Genomic DNA, 23,837 nt, shown 5'->3' with positions numbered 1-23,837 from the left:
AATAAATAAAATTTTCGATGGCCGGCCATAAAAAAAAAATTTCATTTTTGCGGGCAAAATATGGTGATAAACAAATATGAAAATTATATTATAAAAAATATAATTGGTTACCTAAATATATGCAGGGTACCCCTAGAAAAATGTAGAACAAGAAAAAAATCCGAATATTGAATAAGTTTGATTTTATTAAAATTTCTTGGAAGTTATTTACATTAAGAAAAATTATATTTTACACAATTATTGGATGCAAAGGAAGATAATAAAGTTTTTAATAGTTTTTATCATAATACAAAAGTTTTTAACATTTTCCGACCGGCACTTGATTCTTGAAAAAGTTTAACGAAAAAAATTCAAAATAATTCAATTTTATTTACAAAAGTAATTTTGGGATGGTTATAATAGATTTAAAAAAAAAAAAAATTTTTTTATTAAATTTTAGAAGTACCTCGTTTTGCCTACCCCCGCCGCCCCTTTCTCTTACATATTTATATATATATATATATATATATATATATATATATATATATATATATATATATATATATATAACATAATGTGATAATTTTGAATTTAATGTTTTTAAACTTTTATTTTGTCAACTAGCAATTCAAATTAAATCGTCGTTATTCAAGAAAAAGTTCAAAGGTTTCGCCATTAATTCAAAAATAAAAATCATGAAAAATCAATAAATTTAATTAATTTTAAAATTTCATGTCCATTAAACAGTCGATAGTTGAATTATTAAAATCTTTTTTTATATATAATTATAAATTAATACTATGAAATATGGCTGATAAGAATTCATGAGTAATCATAAATACAGCCACGAATATTTCTAAGCTACAGGTGACCAATAGACGAGCGGAGCAGACTACGATTCTTCAATGACAAAAGTTAAGCAGCATCGAGGGTGGCCATTAATTGGATGGGTAACCCGTCCCGGAAAAAAAAAATCATTTTATAAAACTTTATAAAATTTTATGAAATTTTATACTGAAAATGGCCTGGTAAAATTTTATCAAATTTTACAAAGTTTTATAAAATTTTATACATTTTTATAAAACTTCATAAAATTTTATAAAACTTTATAAAATTTGATAAAATTTTACCAGGCCATTTTCAGTATAAAATTTTATAAAATTTTAGTACTAAAATTTTGTAAAATTTTATAAAATTTTACAAAATTTTATAAAAACATTTTTTCCCGGGCAGTCAAAAAAAAAAAGTTACGAATTTTTGAAAAAAATTTTTCTTTTATTTTCAAAATTCCATTACTTTGGCAAAAATAGACTTATCGGGACGTTTTTTTTTTTTTTTTTACATTTTGTCTTAAATATTGTCTTATTTTCAGTCTTGGAATTTAAATTACTGTCAGTCTTGAATATCGTCTTATTTGCAGTGGTAATTTTTTTTTACTTGTCTTGAATATTTGTCTTACTTTTTGTCTTGAATGTTGACTTACTTTTTGTCTCGAATTTGTCTTGAATGTTGTCTTACTTTTTGTGTTGAATTTCGTCTTACTTTTTGTCTCGAATTTGTCTTGAATGTTGTCTTACTTTTTGTCTTGAATTCCGTCTTACTTTTTGTCTTGAATTTCGTTTTACTTTTTGTCTTGAATTTGGTCTTATTTTAAGTTCTGATTTTTATCTTATTTCTGGTCTTGAAATTTGTCTTATTCTCAACCTCGAATTTTGTCTTTGATTTTGACTTCTTATAAGTCTTAAATTTTGTCTTATTTCTGGTCTTGAGTTTCATCTTATTCTCAGTCTTGAATTTTGATTTCTTATATGGCTTAAATTTTGAAAATAAAAGAAAAATTTTTTTCAAAAATTCGTAACTTTTTTTTTTTTGATTGGGTAAGATAATTTTAAAAAATTATGAGAAACGCCTTTAGTGAGATAGAAAATAAAAAATAATTATCTGTGAAATCAGAAGGGGTTCAGGGGGGAAAACATAATTGTGCTTTAATTGTCCGTGGTCCGGACACTCATGATGAAAGCATAATTATTATTCACAATTCTCAGTAATTAAATTTAAAAAATGTATGATAAGAGTATATTTGAGCTTGCGATTGCGTGTTTTGTTTTCGTTCTTTAAACTTTTGCAGAATTCGAACTTTTTGAAATAAAAAATTTATGTATGACTTGAAGTTAATAATTGCGTCGTTGCCAAACTTAATATTTATTCTTTTTTACTTTTTTTTAAATTCCAGTCCTCACATATGATTGGTCAATTAAAATGTTGAATAACTCAAAAACTACTCAAAATTTTCAAAAGTGGCAAAGGAACTTCATGCTTAGAATCACCTCCTCTATCTAAATTTTCTCGCTGTGAAAGTAATTCTCGATCACCCTGTATGTACATATATATATTTTGAATTAATGATAATAAGTATGAGTTGTAAATACTCATTTTAAAGAGCATGTTATTTCCGATATAAAAAATAATAGAATGGAATTTTTCAAAATTTTATTTAAAAAAAAAAAAAAAAAATTTGATTGCATAGAATGTCTGAAATTTCAATGCTTTTTAAAATGAATACCAACAAGCTATGGTGTGGAAGTACCATTTGTGGCCAATGCTCCATTTTCGGACTTTCAAGTAATGAAAAAGTATAAAATAAAATTTTCATTGTAAGTCTGATAAAAGTATCTTTATATAAATTTGAAAAATTAATTTTGTTATTGCGTTTTTTACAAATTATTTATGTAAATTTTTAAGGTTTCTAACACTGGCTCGAAAGTGGCCAAAAATGGTACCTCTACCCTACTAAGTTTTATTTTGTCAAAAGTTACGCATATATGTTAACTAATATACATGTGTACATTTTGCCGCACACGGAAAAAAATTTACTGTTGCAGCAACCCACTACTACTGTTTCCGTGTAATAAACATAAGTAAGGCTTGTTGGTACTCATTTTAAAGGCCATCAAATTTTCTATAATTCTATACCATGGGTATTTTCAATAACTTATATACTTCATAAACACAAATGCAAGAAAGGAAGCATAAGTTAAAATTTAAAAAATATCATCATAATAGGACGTATGCAATACATAACTGTAAAAAGTGTAGACAGAAGCTATCAATGAGAAAACTTACACATCGGTTCATATCATTACACGGAAAGAAATTTTCGTTAAAAATTACCGGTAAATTCACTGTAATCGTGGGACATAATGCGGCGCTTTTATTTATTACCATTTTCAAATTAAAAATTACGGAAAAATTTATTTTTTTTGAGGTTGGACTTCATAAAATTTACCGAAAACCGAATAAAATTTACAGTAGACTACGGTAAAATTTGTTGAAAAAAAGTTAAAAATTATCTCACTTAACGACAAATGATTAGGTCGTGCCATTCGTCCCACGTTTACAGTGAATTTAACGGTAATTTTTAAAGAAAATTTCTTTCCGTGTAGCAGTGTAATAAAATAGTTGAAGCATCAATGCATCAATTATCTGTTGCATGCGCCGCACGTTTACCGTTTTAAATCTTACAAGTTTTCATAGATATTAAAAATTCACAATCATAAATTTTCAAAACTATCCGTAAGAAGTTCGAAATCTGTATACATATGTGCACTGAAAGAAAGAAATATTTTCTTAATATTTCTTAATGACAAAGACATATATTTGGTACAGCTAAATATGACACTTGATTCAAATAATATTATAATTTGACTGAAATATATTATTTATTGGTGGTAAGTCCACTCTAAAAAATTTGCAGAGTGGACGCGGAATGAATTCGTAGTGAATGCGGAGTGGATGACTTTTTATTTATTCACTTCCCTTCGGTTGTGAAATTCAGTAGACTCCGAATGTCTTCGAGTTTACTCCATCAAATAATTTAGAATTTTCAGAAAAGTTGATGACCGACAAACTCTTTCGATTGCCGCAAAAATTATTTAAATCGGTTAATTAGTTTAAAAGTTATGAAAAGTTTACACACACACACGCCCACGCACGCACGTATACGGAAAGACACTCGGAAATCATTTTGAAAAATGTCAGAATTCCTAGAATCTCAAAATTTCAACATCTGCTGCAAATTCGACACGACTCGTATCCCAGATTTTCTTACTTTTCTCCTAATTTTATCTAGCTTTCCATTTACTCCAGCAACATTAAAAAAAAATAAATAGAGAGCCGGAAAAAAAAAGATATCGGGTTGCTAATGGCCGTAAGAGAACCCAGCTATAAAAACGTATGCAGTATAATCGAAGGGAGCTTTAAAGGTCTCGAAAGGATCTCAAGTTCACTTAGAACCTTAAATTTTCTTTTTATATACGATCCTAATTGCTGCGATCCTAATTTATTTCCTTTCTTCTTTGACTCGACTCAGCTCGAGTACACTATTACATCCACAGGCATGTAGACCGCGACCATTCCGCGGTTTCCAGCTTACACCCATTCCGTGTTCATGGTCTGGCGAAAAAAGTTCCCAAGGCTATCAACACTATTAAAATCCAATGCACCAAAGACTTAACTATATATATATAACTTTATGAGCCCATAAACCGAATGAATTAAAATAGTGGAAGCGTAGTCACGACAAGAGGGTCAAGTTCTTGGTCATCATTATAAACATGAACGTATTTGTAAATGGCTATTTTCAACGGTGTCCATTAAAAAGCTATAGGAAATAAAAAGAGAGAGAGTATGCTTTGGTTGAGGACTCTCCAATTACGTACTAGGCGATTCTCGCGTGCGATTATCGCTCGGTACTAGAGACACGACCGGAAAGGGTGACTCTACAATACTGTGTCATATTCACCCTATACTCTCTATCGTGAACCCTCAACCCTCACCCTCAACCCTCTAGGCTATAGGGAGGTCTACTGTAGACTTTACTATACTTGAATCAACCGACTAACCATACCAACATAACCAAGCCCCTTGTACAGATCCTCGTCGACCCTCGGTACAAAGAGTTTGCACGCGTCCCTACAAAGTACACTTGCACGCGAAAATCCGTAATTGCTCCGCGTCGTTGAGCACCGAAACTACTGTGCGTGTTTTACCAACCAATTTACGACGACGTTGAGAAAAAAAATAAAATAAAATAATTATTGTGAGGAATATTGATTCATTTTTTACTTTTATTTATAAATGAAAGTGAACTTGAGCTGAGCGAAGCTGATTTTTTTTTTTTTGGGTTAAGACAAAATTTTTTGTGACAACTAAAACGAATTTTTCGCATTACTATCGTTCGATCTTATTTACAGTGACGTGTAGCCGATCTTTGGAGAAAAATAAAAGGGGAACTTGAGAATATATTCTACTGGGAATATCGGGTGCTATAAGTACGGATGAGCTTATTATTGGAAAAAAAAATATATGTGTATTTATAAAGAATAAAAGTATATTTTTTAGGTATTCTTATCACACTAGAGCTATTGAGAATGTACTAGAAGCGTAGAAATAGTTTTTAAAGACTTTTTTTTTAGCATCGGTCAATAAGTCACAAAAAATAGTCGTAGAATAATCAAAAGAAAATGAAATTGAGGCTAAAAGAACGTGTGCCTGAAGATCGGAACGTTTTCGCGCAACAAAAATGAAAAAAATTTTTGTAATTTGACGGCTTAAAATTGACTTAAGGGGTAATTGGAAGTGGCTGCAATTTCCGGCTGGCATACCAGCATCTATTTGCGAAACATTTCAGAAATCTAGTAATCCAGTAGATTTTTTGCTTTCCAATTTTTTTTTTTCGTTCCGCAAAAAACGTTTTAATCGTCAGTTACATAAGAGAACAAGTTTTTAGTACAAAATTATCAGAACTGATCAAAAAAAAATTAAATATCCATAATAATGTGGATTAAAAAAAGTTTGAATTTTCATCAAATCGCATTTCGATTTATCAAAAATAACAATGAAAAAAATTTTTAAATTTTTAAGCATATGTCTGGTGTGAAGTACGCACTTTAAGCTTTGAAATGAGCTTTGTACGATTTTTTTTCACAAAGTTATGATGCTTGTAAAAAATCGCGTTTTTTGGTTGGCTTCCAATAAGTCGCGAAATAACGATCGTATAAAAACGAAGAAAAAAATAAAACAGACATGAAAATAATGAATTTGAACAAGGGATCATCTATTTGTATGTAAAAAAATTTTTGCACCCCAATTTAGTTACAAAAAAAAAATTCAAAATTTTGATACGGCTATTTTTCAAAAATTAGGATTAAAAAAATTTTTAAGCTGCTTAAGGATAACGTGTTTAGAAAGTAGACACTTAGCTATAAAATGGATTTAAAAAAAAATTTTTTACGACCATTTGGCGGCAAGATATCAACAGTTGCGTAATTAATGAAAATGGCAAAGTACTTGAGTTGCCATCAGGTCTTGCAATTAATCTAGATAGACGTTATCACAACAATAAAACCAGATATGAATTTTATGACACGGGGTTTGCGACAAAAGGGTAAATAAAATCCGTAATGAACAATTTCACGATAAAATGAATGATATTCCAGTAACGTAAAGAAAAATATTTTTTAAGCCTCTGGGAAATTCTAAAGCAGATAAAGAGAGACAAAGTTCCTTATCGATGCAAAACGAGGGTTGTAGCAATTAAGAGATAACAAGGTTTTGTCCCTACACCCCCTTCAATTAGTAACACCCGTAACGCACCCCTGGCCACATTGTTTGTTTGAATAAAATAAATATAAAAGCCTACAGTCGTATCCTAAAGTCAACCCCAGTATGCGAATTCGTGTACGGAAATGATGGAGATGTTTGCATACCACCAATCTCTAGGGACACCAAAGAAGCCCGAAGCTCAGGCTAGAAGTAGAGGCGTTGGTGTATAGATACTTGGAAGCTAGAATCCAGAACGTTGGTTTTGGATAAGGTTATAACGATAAAGTTGGGTAGTTATTGATAAGAAGGGTAAGGACAGCTGTCTTGCAAGGAGGGTAGAGTTGGGGTGTAGGTATAAATCGATATTGACAGTAGACAAATGAGCACAGCCAGGAAACCAGGTGATTGATATATCACTGGTAGACTGGTGGGCTAGTGGACTGGCTGTTTGGTCTAGTTGGGTATTTCTGTTCAAGGTTCCTAGTTATGTAAATTACCAGGCCAATGGAAGTAATGCTATGAGAATCAGAAGATAGTTAATTTTTAATCGGACTTTATATTGAGACCGTTGGACTATATCGTGATGATTGCTTCCAATTGAGATCAAATATAATCTGAGGATTCGAAATTAGGGAATTTTTGGAATAGGTTATGAAGAATCGAATGGAATACAGGTCGGATCAAAAGCTGCCTTGGGGAATCGATGCAAGACAATTTTGGAAGCTAGTTAAAATTTAGTGTATCATTCAACGCACAGTTGAAAAACTCCCTAGTGGATCCGAATTACGGTAAATTACCGTACACAGTAGAAAATGCATGGCGTTCAACACCATGCTGGTATGGTCTCAGATACTAAAATAGTATGTGAAATATTCCAAGACAGTATTGTAACGAGTCCCAGAAGTATGGGCGTTATTTACTATACTGTATAGTACTGGAGCTATTGTATTACTTACACGTATGCATAGCAATCACGGCGAAACAGCATGGCCCTGAGGCCATACTACAATGCCGAGAGTACAATGCTACTAGTTTTTCTCGCCATAATTTCTGACGTATCAATCAATGTATACTATCGTATTACCACCAAAAATACATAGATGTCGTTAGACTAGGCTTATCGGCCAAAAGCAATGGGGATACGGCAATGCAGTATGGGCCTGACGGCCATATTGACATTGCGGTGTCTGCGACAACTATTACCAATGTTACTATTCACGCAATGGTTGAATCATCTATGCATACAATTTTATAACTTATAAAAATTTTCGATACCATACAGTATGGCGTTCACGCCCATACTGGCATAGTGATATACGCAAAATATTTCTTGCCGTGTATTCTACTGTAAATATGCCTCATTTTACGGCAATTTACGGTATGATACGGTAATTTATCGCAATTTCTGGCATGTTTACCGAAACATAGTAAGTAGGGATGTGCGAATATTCGAATTTACGAATTATTCGTCTCGAATCGAATAATTCGAATGATTCAAAATGTTCGAATCATTCGAATAGTTCGAATTTTTCAAATAATCTAAATTCAAACCAAATAATGAACTAATTATTAAATTGAAGAAGAATTCGTATTCGTCGTAATTATCAACATTTTTGACTTCCCGATAAAAAAATTGTAAATTTTCGAAAAATTCGGGAAGTTATTGGTTTCAGTCCGATTTTCGAAAATCAAATTTCTAAGAGATCTTGCAGACTGTCTGACATTGAAAATTTAAAAAAAATTTGCCATGTAGCATGTTTTATTTAATTCATGTAGAATTTTCGAATCAAAATACGAAATTTACCTTTTCATTCCGGGTGTGAACGGATGACACTTTTCTTACAATAAAATTTTTATTATTTTAGTAATGAGTTTTATGAAAAAAGTATTCAAATTGAGTCGAATACACCCGAACAAGACAACTTTTCCATCGAAATCGATTAATTTAAGAGCACAAGACAATTAATTGAACTGTTCGAATAATTCGAACAGTTTATGGCAAAATACTTCACTTGTACAGAAAATCACCTCAGAATTGCCGCAAATTTACGGTAAAATACTGCAATTTACCGCAAAATACCGCATTTTATCGTAAAATACCGTAATTTTCCTAATCACCATAACATGCCTTAAAATGTCCCAATTTGCGATAAAATATCATATTTTACCGTAAGTCTTTCGCATACCGTAAATTACGGTAATTTACCGTAATTCGACTCCACCAGGGCTGAATATTCTATTCAGCGAAATCTGGATCGCAGCAGAATAAGTAGTGTAAGCCTAGAGTCGGTCGATTTAAAGAATTCATGGTCATCTCGAATACTGACAGTCAATCAGCCTAGCGTTGCTCAGAGTAATGGGGTGTAGGTAAAGCCCTGGATAGAAACGTGCGAGGTCGTTAGTACCGAGTACAAGCGGTGCATGTCAATGAGCTGAATTCTGGAGTGAGGACGAGGGGTTGCAGCTATAGGTTGGGAAGAGGGCGAAGAGGCAGGCGGAACAGAATGGGTTCAAGTCTCCAGGGAATCAAGACAAAGAGAGACATATATTTAGACAGAGTTCCAGGTTTACGGATTGACTCATGCTACCTATAATCGAACTCGTTACTTGGATTCATGGATTCGTTTTCGTGATACGAATTCCGATTATTCATTTGAAATCATCCGGTATTTTTAAATGGCATCTAAAATTTAAAAATGAATTCAATAACCAGCATAGAGTAGATTCAAAATGAAGTAAGTCACTTTGTAAAAGGAGTCTATAGGGTCAGTTGGGGTTAACTCACTCCACAAAGTTTACTCTCTTGTTAGAGTAGAATTTTCTGAAAAGGGGATTCTGGTCAACGAACCATACGACAGACGTAGGACATATTAGAATGTAGTCGGCAGTCCTTTGCCATCGGACACGCTTCGTTTCTCGATTTATTCTTTCTTTATTTTACAATCGAGCATGCACTAGGGTGCACGGTTACCCAGCAACGCTGAGACAACAACTCGCCCCTTAACCCCAACGTAGTCACCCATGATATAATATTTGTCTTTTCAATTACCAAGCTGCTACTGCTGCTGCTAATACTAATATTTACTATACTAATAACAAATAACAATGATAATATTCTGGGTTATTAATTGGGTTACAGAAAGACGAGCCTCTACCGAGTCTTCCAGTCCCGCATCTGGAGACGACCATGCAGAAGTACCTGGCCCAGGTCGAAGCTATCAGTCCAAATCATCTAGACCGCGCTAGGATTCTGGTTAAACAGTTTCTTTCTGGACCTGGGCCTAAACTTCAGCAGAGACTCCTAGAACGTCGGCAGGCTACAACTAATTGGGTAAGTTGGAAATTTACGAAATTTCGAATGGAATTCATACTCAAAAATAGATGAAGCCTCTTTTTAGCTCAAAGTATCCAATATTTGAAGCTCTAAGGCACTTTTTTTTTATCAAAGAAGTCAGTAGTAGAAGTACTGGGCTAGGTTTTAGTTGAATTTGGCAGCCTTCAAATAAATGCGGCGACTTTTAGAATCAAAATCGGCGATACTTTGGTCGGGAATAGAGAAGCCAGGATTAAAATAATGAATTAAACTTTTAAAATGAATGAAATTTGAGCCATGTTTGTAATAAAATATTAAAAAAAGCTTTTAGGCACTTTAAAATAAAATGTAGTAACCAAATAAATGACAAGATTAACAAACTGACACAACAGCATTTCCGTTTTAACTTTTAGCCTCCGAAATGGCAACGCGTCCTCTTGAGACTCAGTTGTGCCTACCGTGGGTGTACTCTAAAACCAGTAACCGACGTCATTTCTGACGGCATCCTCCTATATATTGCATAGTGTGTTGTGTACCCTACCAACAGAGATAGAGTTTGTAGGTACTTGCTATGACTTTTGCGATTCCCCTCACCCTTACGTCTCTAGGGATAAACTTACCCCAAACTACTGAGCCCAAAACCCGACAGACCACCTTTAGCTTCCTACTTCTTCAACATCCGCACATATAAGCCCATCAACCTACCTACCCTTAGCTCCTGACTACCTCCTATTCCCCGTCCCCCAACCCCTAGACCCGTTTATTCCACTCGGCACTAAACCCCCGTGGCACATAAATAAATAAATAAATGGATTTACGACCCCGGTAACGCAACTCTACTTTGTATAAAAAAAAATAACAATAGCAAACAGCCTTTTTTAGCCATAAATAGTTTAGTATTAAATATGCTGTACAGGTGAATGCACTTTTAATTATTTTTTCTAGAACGTAACAGTCCCCTGCTACCTCAAGTTGGGGGGAAATGTTACGTTCGCTGGAAAAAGTTATCGGAAAGTTGTTTTGTTGGCTGAGATGTCAAGTAGATTGAGTTGGCGAGTTTCTGTTGGATAAAAAGAAAAAAGTAAATATATATATATATATATATATATATATATTTATATAAAAAGGACAAAAAATAAGAGAAATTGAGATTGAAGAAAATATATTTTCACAAATCGAAATTCTCGTGATTGTGTCGAATTGGCGTGAACGTTAAGATTACTTGTGACAGTAGGGTGAGTAAATTGAATGAGAAGGATGAATTAATCGAAAAAAAAAAAAATTTTTATATAAAAAACACGGTTATATATTTTATGTAAAATAGTAATTTATGAGTTTAAAAAGCTTTTTGGATACCCTTGCAAGAACACAGAGAGCTTTTTGCACATTTCTAGTGTCTTTATTCCTAGCACTAGCCTGTATGTGCCTAGCAAAAGTCTGTATGTGCTTAGCAGTACCTTCAACTACAGCCCTTGTAGAAGCCTTGAAAGTCTAATTTCCTACGAAATTAGTGGTTTTTTGTTGTTAACTTGTAAACGGTTGACTTTTGGGAAAAAAAGTGCATGACATTTGTTGTAGGAAATTTAGTCTTCTACAAAAAAGTTTTTATAAGTCGAATCTCTAAAATCAATATTTAAAAAGATATATGAACTTTAAGTAATTTATATTCAAAATTATAGCTAAATGTCAAGGTTCAATACTGTAAAATATATTCAGTTATCAACTCATCCCGCATGAAAAAATATATATGTCGAAAATATACGTCATGTATATGTGATATATACAAAATATCTGTACGCAAAAAAAATATACGTCAAATATATTTTCAGTTATATGTTGATATAAATGTATGCATGTATGATTTCATCCCATACGAAAAAAATATATATCCGGATATATATTTTTTCCGTATGGGATAGATGTCAGGATACACGTGAAATATATAAGAAATATCTGCAGACATATATTTTCTGATATACGTCAATGTATATGTCTGCATATATATAAAAATGTACGAAAGTATATGTCTCAATATATGTATCAACATATATGTAATTATATATCTCAACATATATACAGCTATATACATTCACATTTATATTTACATATATTTCAACACATCCCTGGTGAAAATTTTTCGGACTTTACTCTGAAAAACTCTGAAAAAGTCTAGAGAATATATGTGGGTATACATATATGCTCGTATATACACAAATATATAAGTCAAAATATATTTAGTGTAGGGGAGGGTGGGGCAGAGTGGCCCCCATGGGGCAGAGCGGCCCCCCTGAAATTTTGACCAAAAAAAAAATTTTTTTTTTTCGACTAATTACTATAAATCCGATATGTTTGCGCATTTTTACCCCTACGCATGACATTTGGGGCAAAATGGACAAGCTCAAAATTTTGAAAAAGTGATTTTTTCATATTTTTATCGTCAAATTAAAAAAATATGATTATAATTCCACATTTCTAGCCCTACGCATAACACCTGGGGCAAAATGGACCAGCCGAAACTTCCGAAAAAATTATTTTTTCATATTTTTCGGCCGTTTCTCTATGTAAGAGGCAAATTTGGTCATTAAAAATTTATAAAAATTAAATTTTTTTTTTAGTTGATAAATTTTTGAAATAAAGTAAAATTATAGAATTGATTTTTTTTTTTTATTAAATAACAATTAGTAATTAAGGTAATCGAGAGTGAACGATTTTTTACGCTTTAGAAAATTTTTTTCGAGTAATATAAAACCAAAGATAGTTGTCAAGAGAAAGAAATACATTCTTAATGATGAAAACAATTTAAAAAAAAAAAAAAACGAAAAAAAAAATTGTGTTTATCACTTTTTGAAGGGGGGCCGCTCTGCCCCACAAAAAAAAAAAAAAAATTTTCAGAATTTTGGCAAAATGTCCATAAATTTGTTCGAAATAGGACAAAAGTAAAGTGATCTTATGGTTGAAAGCCACAAAAAATAATAATTGGCTTAGGAGGGCCGCTCTGCCCCACCCTCCCCTATATATGTAAAAATTTATGTAAAAATATATTTTTACATATATATAAACATATATGTAAAAATATATGTTGGCGTATATGTAAAATATATGTGACTTATATATGAGAATATATGCAAACATATATGCAGTCTTATACATAAACATATATTTACACATATATGTAACCATATATGCGCACATATAATTTAATGCAAAAAAAAATATATGTCAAAATATATATTTCTATATTTGACATATATTTATGAGTATATCTTTCACATATATATTTTTCCATGCGGAAATATAATATATATTTACATAAAATATAAAATGCTTGTAATTATTCGAAAAAAAAAATTGTTAAGAAATTTTTATATAAAAAACATGGCTATATATTTTATGTAAAATAGTAATTTATGAGTTTAAAAAGCTTTTTGGATCCCCTTGCAAGAACATAGAGAGCTTTTCGCACATTTTTAGTGTCTTTTTTCCTAGCACTGTTTTGTTGGAATGACTGCCAAAAGAGTATTGTATTATATATATATAAATATATAAAGAGAGAGAGAGAGAAATAGGGGATTTATAACACCAGTGGGTGGTGGTAAGCTAATATTGCGATATCCCGCGGCGAACTGGAAAATTTCATTGAAACTTCCATTATTCATTCGTCTTTCATCTGTTTTATTTTTTTTTTATTTATTTTTTTTACTGTTCCTTTACCCGAAACCAAAGAGAGGTAAAATGGAGCTGAATTTTTGCATCCACCAAATTGTGGTAAAAAAAATGAATTAAAAAAAAAATAAAGAAAATTAACTGAAACCTAATCAATTAAAAAATTAATCAGAGCTTATAAGAACTTCCAATTAATTGTTAATAAAATTTTAATTAATATTTTAATGACATTTACCGTGAGATAAAAAAGCTAAATACGATTATTGGAAAAGCCCTCAAGGACTTAGTTTACAAAGACGGAATAATTACGACACGTTTCTTCAAACAGATCTTTGATCTCAAGAAAATATATAATTCTCGCCCTTATTTCCTCTGAGGAATAAAAATATCATTATAAATTTATAGATAGAAAACTAATAAATAAATTAATGTTGAAGGCTGGAATGCATCGTAGATGCAGAGGTTGGAAGGAGGACGTAATCTAGGCAATTTAAATGTTTGTCCCCGTGAACAAGAGGGTCGTGATGGTGGTAGTGATTGTAGTGGTGTAACTGGTTGTATACTACACGGATAAGGGATGAAAACTTGGCTATCGCTCACGTGCTAGAGAGTAATCCCTTGTTGAAACAAACGTTAAGCCCTTTGGATTGTCTGTGGTATTGCGTGCTGATACAAGGACATTTTTATCTGTGTGTGTCTGTTGTGTTTAATACAAGTTCGTTACCGTTATCCAGCAATTCAACTCTGGAACCCCCTCGTTACCCAATACAGTAAATATGTCGCTTATGGAATTGCTCTATCCTACTACTCAATGTCTATGGGAAAACTAGTCCCTTGAGATGGATCCTGCCTAACCAAACTTTATTCTGTTGAATTATACTCAAAGGGTAACTATATTTTGATGCTTGATAGGACAAATTCAAATATATAAATTTATCGTTTTGATAAATTTGTATAATAAACTATCGCTATCTCGGTGACAAATGGACGAAATAATTTTCAAAAAAATAATAAAATTGGAAATTTTTTATTAAAAACTTTCATTAAAATTTTTTAGAAATTTAAACTAGAATCTGTAGTACTTTGAAATATCTTAGAATTTTTGAAAATCAAATAATTTCCAAAAGACTAAAAATTTGGACATTGGTCAAAATTTGAGTATTTTTTAAATCGGGCGGGAATTAATGACATATTTTAAAAAAATTTTAATTTCCTTACTGAAATTTTGTTCAAGAGATTTGAAGCCTGGTATTGAAATTTTTTCATAACTGGGTCAATTATAATAAAAATGACAGATTTGACAAATTTTGATTTTTTAGCAAATGAAAAAATTTGAACTTTTTTAATAAAAAAATTTAAGTGATAAATTATTTAATAGGTTATTTTATATCTTTAATATAGGATTGATGAGCAATTAAACTTTTATGTACGGTCGTTAATCCTAGCAAGTCAATTCGATCCTATTTCAAATTTTTTTTTTTTTTGTACTTTAGTCGTATAGATATGTGTGAGTGTGTGTAAGGTATAGTAGGTACTTTTAGTTTCCCCTATAAATACAAGACGCGTGACGGCAGTAGTAACGAAAACTGCTCGGACTGGTTGTCGTGTCCCTTAGGCGCAAAAGAGAAAAGTACCTAATCCCATAACGAAAAGGAAAGCGCTTAGTTGTATAGTAAGAGTATACGATATTCCTTCCAAGGCATTGCTAAAAAAAAAACGTCCAACCCCTGTAACTTTCTTTGGTAGTTCCCTTGAGACCTCGAAAAAAAAGAAAAAATAACCGATAGCTTTTTTTTTTAGTATCAACCACTTCGTGCGCTTTTTCAGTCTCTATCTACAAACAAATGGAAACTAATAAAATATTATACCCTTTTTTATGTCTTTCTATTAAGCTAGAGCTTTAGATACTTTATATTTACATCCAAGTCAAAAGAACATGCGAGAAAAGTTCTTAACTCGCCATCTAGTGGTCAGCCGCCGAACCAGTGATTTTTTATTACAGAAAAACGACTGTAACTTTTTAATGGCTAGTTTTTTTTTAATGGTCTAAAGGACCATTTTTGCAAGGAATTAAATTTCCTATAAGATAAGGCTTCGGATTTACTTTTATTCCCATTGGTCGGGTAAAAATTTGAATTTAAAACTTTGGGATCATAAAAAGTAGAGACTAATTTCATGTTTTAGAAAAATGATCATAACTCTTAAGGTTTTTATTTTTTAAAAAAACTTCAAAGTACATTTTTTCTAGGCAATTAAATTTACTATCACGTAAGCTTTGTAGAAAAAATTTTGATTTTAATAATCATAATTAAAATTGTAATTTTATTTTTTTTTTCGATATTTTATTAACTTTCATTTTAAAAATAAAAATCTTTTGTGCTTATTTTACTGACGCCTTTAGCTGCAGGGCTTTGCCACAAAGACATGGGACAAATTACACGAGGATAAAGGAACAAAAAAAAATTTTATCTCAAAGAAACCTTGAAATAAAAAATTCAAAGGAATTGATCGACTTGCATTAAGCTCTTCCCGCTTCTCTACGGAGATTTAAACGACCGAATAGAGCAATTTTTTTTTTTATTTTTTTCATTTTTTCACTTCCAAGTCTAAATATCTCGCAAAACAAAGTTAATCGCGTTTAAAGAACTTTAAAAACTTAAACTCTCGAACTAAAAATAAAAGTATTAAAAATAGTCATGTCACTTGACACTCAACAAGGTAAATATTTATGGTGTCTCTGGATTTTTTATCCGTGAAAACAAAGTCTTCATTTTTTTTTATTTTTAAACAAGGGTAGACTTTAGGTTTTGTAAGACAAGACAAGACACGAGTGATGGTATGATAGCACGCTTATACAGAGGGCAGAATTTCATTTTTTTTTTTTTACTTCATCCAAGACCCTTTGCACAACATCCCTGTCTCGCTTTACCCCGCGGGATTAACCTTTAATTCTATCCCGAGCGAACGAAGAAAAAAAAATTTTCCGACCCTTCACTTGAGAATGAGAATGAGCATAAGAATGGGGATGAGAAAGGGGAAGGGGAATGAGAATGAAAAAAAAAATTCAGGAGGGTAAAGAAACTAAGAAGTGAGACGAAGATGGATGTAAAGTTGTGATGCAATGCTGAACAAGTTGTAGTGAAGAAGAAAATCAAATTTAAGATATAAGTCAATTAAAATAACGAGGGATTTCAAAAGTAGTTTTTTAGTTATTTTTTTTCGGAGTGAATCGCTTCGTTATTGTGACGTTTATTTTTTAAATTAGAATTTAAAAATGACTTTTAAATTTTTATTATTTATCAGAAAATTTTATTATTAAAAGAAGTGTCTTTACTTTTTTTTCAAATTAAAAATCAAATTAGAGAAAAATTTGGTTTTAATTAATTAAAATTTTTTGTTAATTATTAATTACTACAATATTCGTACTATAGTAGTTGATTTTTTAGTCAGTCGGTGAATTAATTGACAAAAATAAAATTTTTTTAAATGGCGCGAAAATTTAAATTTTGAAAAAATTAAAAAAAAAATTGTTTTTTGAATCATACCATTTTTTAACTGACCCCATTCCAAACTTTCTCATATATCTATAAAATATTCTCCTACTTCATTAAAAAAATTTTAATATTCCAGAAAAAAATCTTACATTTTTTAAAATCTAAAATGGTAATACCAAAAAGTAATCTAATTTATCAGGTCACAGTGACCTAGATAACTCGGGTTCACTTCCTCACCTGTACGAAATTCACACACACTTAATCCCTCTCCTTCTTTCCTTCCCCCTCCCCCTACTCTCCTCACCCACTATCACCCGCCACCTACTCACGTACTCACATAAAATCTACAGCAACCACACCTTTGAAAGCAGATGCAATCGTTATCGTGGATTCTGCGCAATCTACCTTTACCTTTACCTTCGCACCTCTACCTATTCTAAAAAAAAATATTCATATCTTTTTATTTTACCCAACTGTCAAACTAAAAAACAAAAAAAAAATAACAATATTTAGCTACAAAGTTATAAAAATATACAAAAATACAAATGGTTTAGGCGTACATATATATATAAAAAAAAATCTTTACTCTGTAATTCACTTTAACTTGTATTACAGTAAAACGGTTATTTATATTCAGACTACACAAGACAGGGATAAAAATAAACCGTTTTTTTATTATTAAATATTATAGTAGTTTAGCGCAGTAGAGACTAAAAAGTTTGTATGATATGTTATATTACATATTACAGACTATGTAAGGGTGTGATAGGGCGCAGGGTAAGGGAGGGGGAAAAACGCAGAGAAGAGGCAGAAAAAAAATACAAGAAGATAGCACGTGTACGAGTGTTAGAATAGACTAGTGACTATTCATAGGTATATTTGGCGTTGTATATATATAGATATATAGATATATAGATATATATATTAACATGGGTGCATCGATCCACTTGACCTGACGGTACAAATACTCTACACCTGTAACTATATATTTATATCCATAAATATACTTACTAGTGTAGAGACTATTTTTTGTCTCTTGTACATCAATCTTTGTTAGGATTCATTCCAATTCGGTGAAAAATAATTTTTTTATTATTATCATTGTTGTTGGTGGGTGGCCCGTTTTGACCTACTTTCATTCCAGGATTAAAGAGGATACGGTTATGAACAGAAAATATTCGGGGTTTGATTAAATCGGTTGATTAGATCACGAGATATTGATTAGGGAATAAAATGAACTTTTAATTTTTAGATTTGGGGTCATGGGTTCGAATCCCGGTCAGGGATTTTTTTTCAATTTTTTTAAAAATTGTATTTGGGGTAGAAGATTCTTTAGAAAGCTGTTTAATTTTTTTTTTTTTTAATAAATATAAAGAATATATAAATTTTATATTTTGTATATTAATATTTATCTATAGATATTGATTTTTATGAAAGTAAATAATGGATGAGATGAAAATTTGTTTACGTGTTTTAATCCCTTTTTAATGATGTTGAATCGTATATATATATATATATATATATATATATATATATATATATATATATATATATATATATATATATATATATATATAGGAATTCATTATTATAAATTGTATAGAGATAAAATATAAGAATTTTTTTTAATATATTATAATTTTAGATAAATTTATAATAAGACCGGGGTAAAATGGAACAAATTTATTAAAAAAAAAAAAGATATTAAATTTTTAATGAGTACTTTTTTTATATATTCAATATATGAATGTCAGAATATATTAAACTCTTTAAGAAAACAGTAAAAATAGACTTCGGGGCAAAATGACCTCCAAATAAAAAGTAATATTTTTTATACTTTTCCATTTTATTTTAATTGACAAAAATTAATGAAAATTTCTATTTTAATTTCAAGCTCTTGAAATTGATCAAAACCCTATTTTTTTCAAAGCTTGACATTAAAATGTAAGTAACTAGAAAGTTATGTGGAATTTAAAAAAACTTTATCAGAGATAAGTTGTAGGAAATAAAATTGCCTAGAAAAAAAATGCTACAATATTTTATGATAAGTCCGATAGTTTCGACGGAAAAGTAAAAAGATCTCGAAATTTACCATAAATTTGAATTCAAGCTCCAATAACTTTTGAACAGGTGGATTTATCAATAAATGATAAGAGACTTTTTTTGTAGAGCTTTGAATCTCCTACGAAATAATATCTTGTACTTATTCGTACAATGAGCCATTACCGAGGTATACAATTCCAAACTTAAAATTTTTTTTTACCATTTTATGTAAATGGAAAACAGAAAATCAAGAAGAGGCAGCTCTTGATATTAATATGGAGAGCTCAAACTTTACCAGAATTTTTTTTTCATCATCTCAAACAATATTTTCACAGTAACTAAAGAACCCAAAATTACTTTGTTTTGGCCCACAAATATATATGTATATATTAGACTGGGCCAAAAAATCGCCTGTTTTTTTTTCGATACTGTGAAAATATTATTCTTAATGACAAAAAAAAATAATTGTGCAAGTTTAAGCCTTTAATATTGATATTAAGAGGTGTATCGCTACAACTATTAGTTTTTTGACAGAAATTTCATTTTTTACCCGAAACTTGTAAATCATCTATCTGAAAAATTTGAGCAATGTATATTTTAAAGGAAATTGAATTCCCTACAAAAAATCTCTCTTTGTAAATTGATGTAAAACGAGCCGTTTCCTTGTAACCGTGCCTTAAACATTGATTTGTTTTTTAAATTCTTTGTTTATATTTTAAATTTTTGTAACTACTAGAAATATTAAAATTTTTTTCAAGTCACGATACATATTCTTGAAGGAAATTTAATGCTCTACAAAAAAGGTCTCTTAACATTTTTTGCTAAATTCACTCCTTCAAAAGTTATTCAGGTTATTTAAGTCGTTTTGACTCAACTTCAACCTTGAATAACTTTCGAAGGAGTGAATTTAGCGAAAAATAATAAGAGACCTTTTTTGTAGAGCATTAAATTTCCTTCAAGAATATGTATCTTGACTAAAAAAAATTTTAATATTTCTAGTAGTTACAAAAATCTAAAATAGAAACAAAGAATTTAAAAAACAAATCAATGTTCAAGTCACGGTTACAAGGAAACGGCTCGTTTTACGTCAATTTACTAAGAGAGATTTTTTGTAGGAAATTCAATTTCCTTTAAGATCGTACACTGCTCAAATTTTTCAGATAGATGATTTACAAGTTTTGGATAAAAAATGAAATTTCATTCAAAAAACTAAAAGTCGTAACGATACACCTCTTAATATTAATATTAAGAGCTCAAACTTGCACGATAATTTTTTATGGTCATCAGGAATAATATTTTCACAGTATCAAAAAAAAAAAAAAAAAACAGTCGATTTTGTGGCCCAGTCTAGTTTGTATATGATCAAAAATTTTTTTTAAATTGTCTCAGTTTACTCTCATGTCTCATTTCACCCCGACAAAATCTATACATATATATATAATAATTCGATTATCTATACGAACCCAATTCCTCACCCTTTAGTTATAATTAATAACTTGGATTGCTGTTCACCCCACTGTAAATTAATCCTGCTGTCCATTTCACATGCCTTTAGGATATATGTATATATGTGTATACATATATACATATATATATTATCATTACTATCTCTCTTGTAAAATAAATAGTAAATATTTTTATTACATTAAAATTCGATAAATATAATAAATTAAAAAAATATAAATTTAATTAGAGATCTTAAGATAAAATAAATATACATATTTATATTCATTTAAAAATATATAATATAAATAAATGTGTGGGTACGATTGATGAAATATCTTAGAGAAAATATATGCTGATGATTACAAAGCTGTGTCCCCATTGAAAATGTAAAAATAAAATAATAATTTTTAAAATATTTTCGCAAGCAACGTGCGAAAGTTGGTACTGAGAAATGTAATCATGCTTTTATACTATTATGTCTATAAGATTAAATATAAAACTGTAGATATATATGGAAATATATATATAGTTATATGTGTGTTGAGTGTAAAGATGTTAGGACGGAGAAAGGAATATTGCATTAGATTTAAATATATAGTTGTATATATATGCAATTTTAACTGCAACGTAAATCACTGACAAAATTAAATCCAACAACCACTTACTCGATAAAAGAGATCATTATTGTTTGTATATATATATATATAATAAATTCTATATAATTTATTGTTTAAATTTTTGATAAAAGTATAATTGTTATTTATGATTATTACTGAGACTTTGAACTTAAATTTTATGAGGAAACTATTAGATTTGAGGGAAAAAGTGTCATGACCTTTTTTGTAGAAAATTAAATTTTGAACAAAATTGATTTTATTGGTTTTTGTTGTTACTATGAAAATTAAGCGAGAATTTTAATGGGAAAGTATGAATTTCATGGGAAGCATTTTTTTCTGCATGATTATATATTTTAAACACTTTAAATTGATATTAGAGCTAAAGTATCGATTATCTGATAAAAATGTATGAGAATGAATTTGTAGGAAATAAAACTTCCTGCAAAATTGTATTCATGACTTTTTCTTGTATCTTGGATAATTTTGCTAGAATTTTAATTTAAAAACCTTAACTTCATAGAATACATTTTGTTTTCAAATTTGATCTAAAAAATTAAATTTTTTTATCAATTAACTACACGGAAAAAAAAAAATAGTAGTGGCTACTCTCTGGGATAGTACTGAGTACTTTCTGTAAAAAAAAAATTTTAGACAGTACTGTATGCTATCTAGACTGTATCCACTACTCTCTGGAAAGTACTGAGTACTATCCCGGACAGTAGTGGATATAGTCTAGACAGTAGTGGATACAGTCTAGATAGCATACAGTACTGTCTAAAATTTTTTTTTTACAGAAAGTACTCAGTACTATCCCAGAGAGTAGCCACTACTATTTTTTTTTTTCCGTGTAATATCTATTACTTATTTCAATACTAGTGCCTAAGTAATTGTATAAAAAAAAAAGTTTATAATAATAAAAAATTTTTTTTTTTAATTTCCTTTATAACGACTCAAGCATCCGCTTATCTCGACTAAAATGTTACCTTTGGCGCAAAAAAAAAAAAATAAATAAAATAATTACACTTCGGAGAAAATTGATTTAGATCTTTGTAGTTCAACACATATCTAAAATTTTGAATAAATCTTAGATTTCTGATAATTTCGGCAGATTGTCATCGACTTTACACAGAAAAAAATAATTTCTTGTCACAAGAAATTTTTTGTACTATAAATTGAGAACAAAAATTTTCTTGCTATAAGAAAATTTATTCTCGCTCCAAAAAACTTTTTGTTTTCAATTTATAATACGAATAATTTCTTGAGGCAAATTAAAATTTCTTGCACCAAGAAATCCTTTTTTTCTGTGCAGACCTACGGCGATCTCAAAAGATATCTATTGATCTACTGATCTCAACAAATCTTCGAAGATTTCACAATAATATTATTGGAAATCTTTTTACATTTATGAAGATCTACGCAAATCACCATCAAATTTTCTTATTAGGGCTACAGAGATTGTCGGAGATCTTCGACAATTTCCGTGCATTACCACAAATTTTCATAAATTTCTTGGAAAAAGCCCTGGCAACTATGACCTATACTATCTCCGTAGATCTGCTACACAGAAAAAAAGGATTTCTTGACTCTAGAAAAGTTTTTCTCACACCAAGAAAATTTTAGTTTTCAAATCCTAGCGCAAAAAATTTCTTAGGGCAAATAAAGATTTTCTTGGGGCAAGTAAAAATTTTTTGCGCCAAGAAATCTTTTTTTACTGTGTAGAAGTAACGTAGATCTTTTTTTTGGACAAATCAGATCTCTATAGACCTACTGTAGATCATCGTAGATTTAAATCATTTTTCCCGAGATAAAAAAAAACAATTAACAATTAAAAATATAATTAGGATTAACAAACAAATTTTCTCTCATCATTGTTTATTATCCACTCTCTGTAAATAAACAGCCATATTTTGAACCTCATCCACATCGTCATCGTCATCATCATCATCATTATTATTAATTTAGATGGGTAAAAGTTTGTGTAGAAGCCATATATAGTAACTTAACAACAGGCATGTGTACAGAGATCAAGTATATGTTCAAACTATCTAGTAGATTTGATCCGACCCTTTACTTTTGATCTCAAATTCCATTCGATATAACATATAACCTAACAGAGAAACGTTTTGATACGAGAGAGTTGGATTTAGATGTTGAAGAGACATCAACCCCGCTGATATAATACACGTGCTGTGTTTTCGTGTCAAGTTACGGTGATTTCAACAGACAGACTTCTATCCGTATTATATACTACCGGCAAAACAGATTATTTATTAATCGCGATGCGAGTAAGACTGAAAGTGAGTGAGAGTGTGTAATTGTAATAATATATTATGTACATTATTATCATACCCGTGATAATGATAAATTTGTTTACTTTCTCTATCGAAAATTATAATAATTAATTAACGCGTAGTTTAGCGTAAACGCGCAATTATTGACTTGCATGTTTGCAATTTTTTTTAAATTAATTTTTCTTTTTTTTTTTTTTTAATAATTATACGGAAACTTTGATATTTATTTATAAAAGGTCAAGGACAAAATTATGATTCAATTTAAATTAAAGGAAAACGGGGCAGGATGGTCGATATTAAAATTATCGTAAAAAATATGACGATACTGAAGTCAGCAGACGTCTGACAGTTTTTGAATTTTTTTAAAAACGATTAACTATAAAAAAAA

General features: G+C 30.2%; 1 protein-coding gene across 1 annotated transcript in view; it reads left to right on the top strand.

The window, feature by feature from the left end:
* Positions 1 to 23,837, top strand: part of LOC130676660 (vesicular acetylcholine transporter) — a 68,857-nt gene that overhangs the window by 31,494 nt on the left and 13,526 nt on the right. The window contains exon 4 of the mRNA XM_057483194.1: positions 9,722 to 9,913. Within this exon, the coding sequence (XP_057339177.1) occupies positions 9,770 to 9,913 (144 nt within the window). The 5' untranslated portion in view covers positions 9,722 to 9,769. The remainder of the gene's footprint in view (positions 1 to 9,721; positions 9,914 to 23,837) is intronic.

This window comes from Microplitis mediator, chromosome 1, assembly GCF_029852145.1.
Source record: "Microplitis mediator isolate UGA2020A chromosome 1, iyMicMedi2.1, whole genome shotgun sequence".
Taxonomy (NCBI): Eukaryota; Metazoa; Arthropoda; class Insecta; order Hymenoptera; family Braconidae; genus Microplitis; species Microplitis mediator.
Note: the sequence above shows the minus strand (reverse complement) of the source record. Positions and strands in the feature narration are given on the sequence as shown.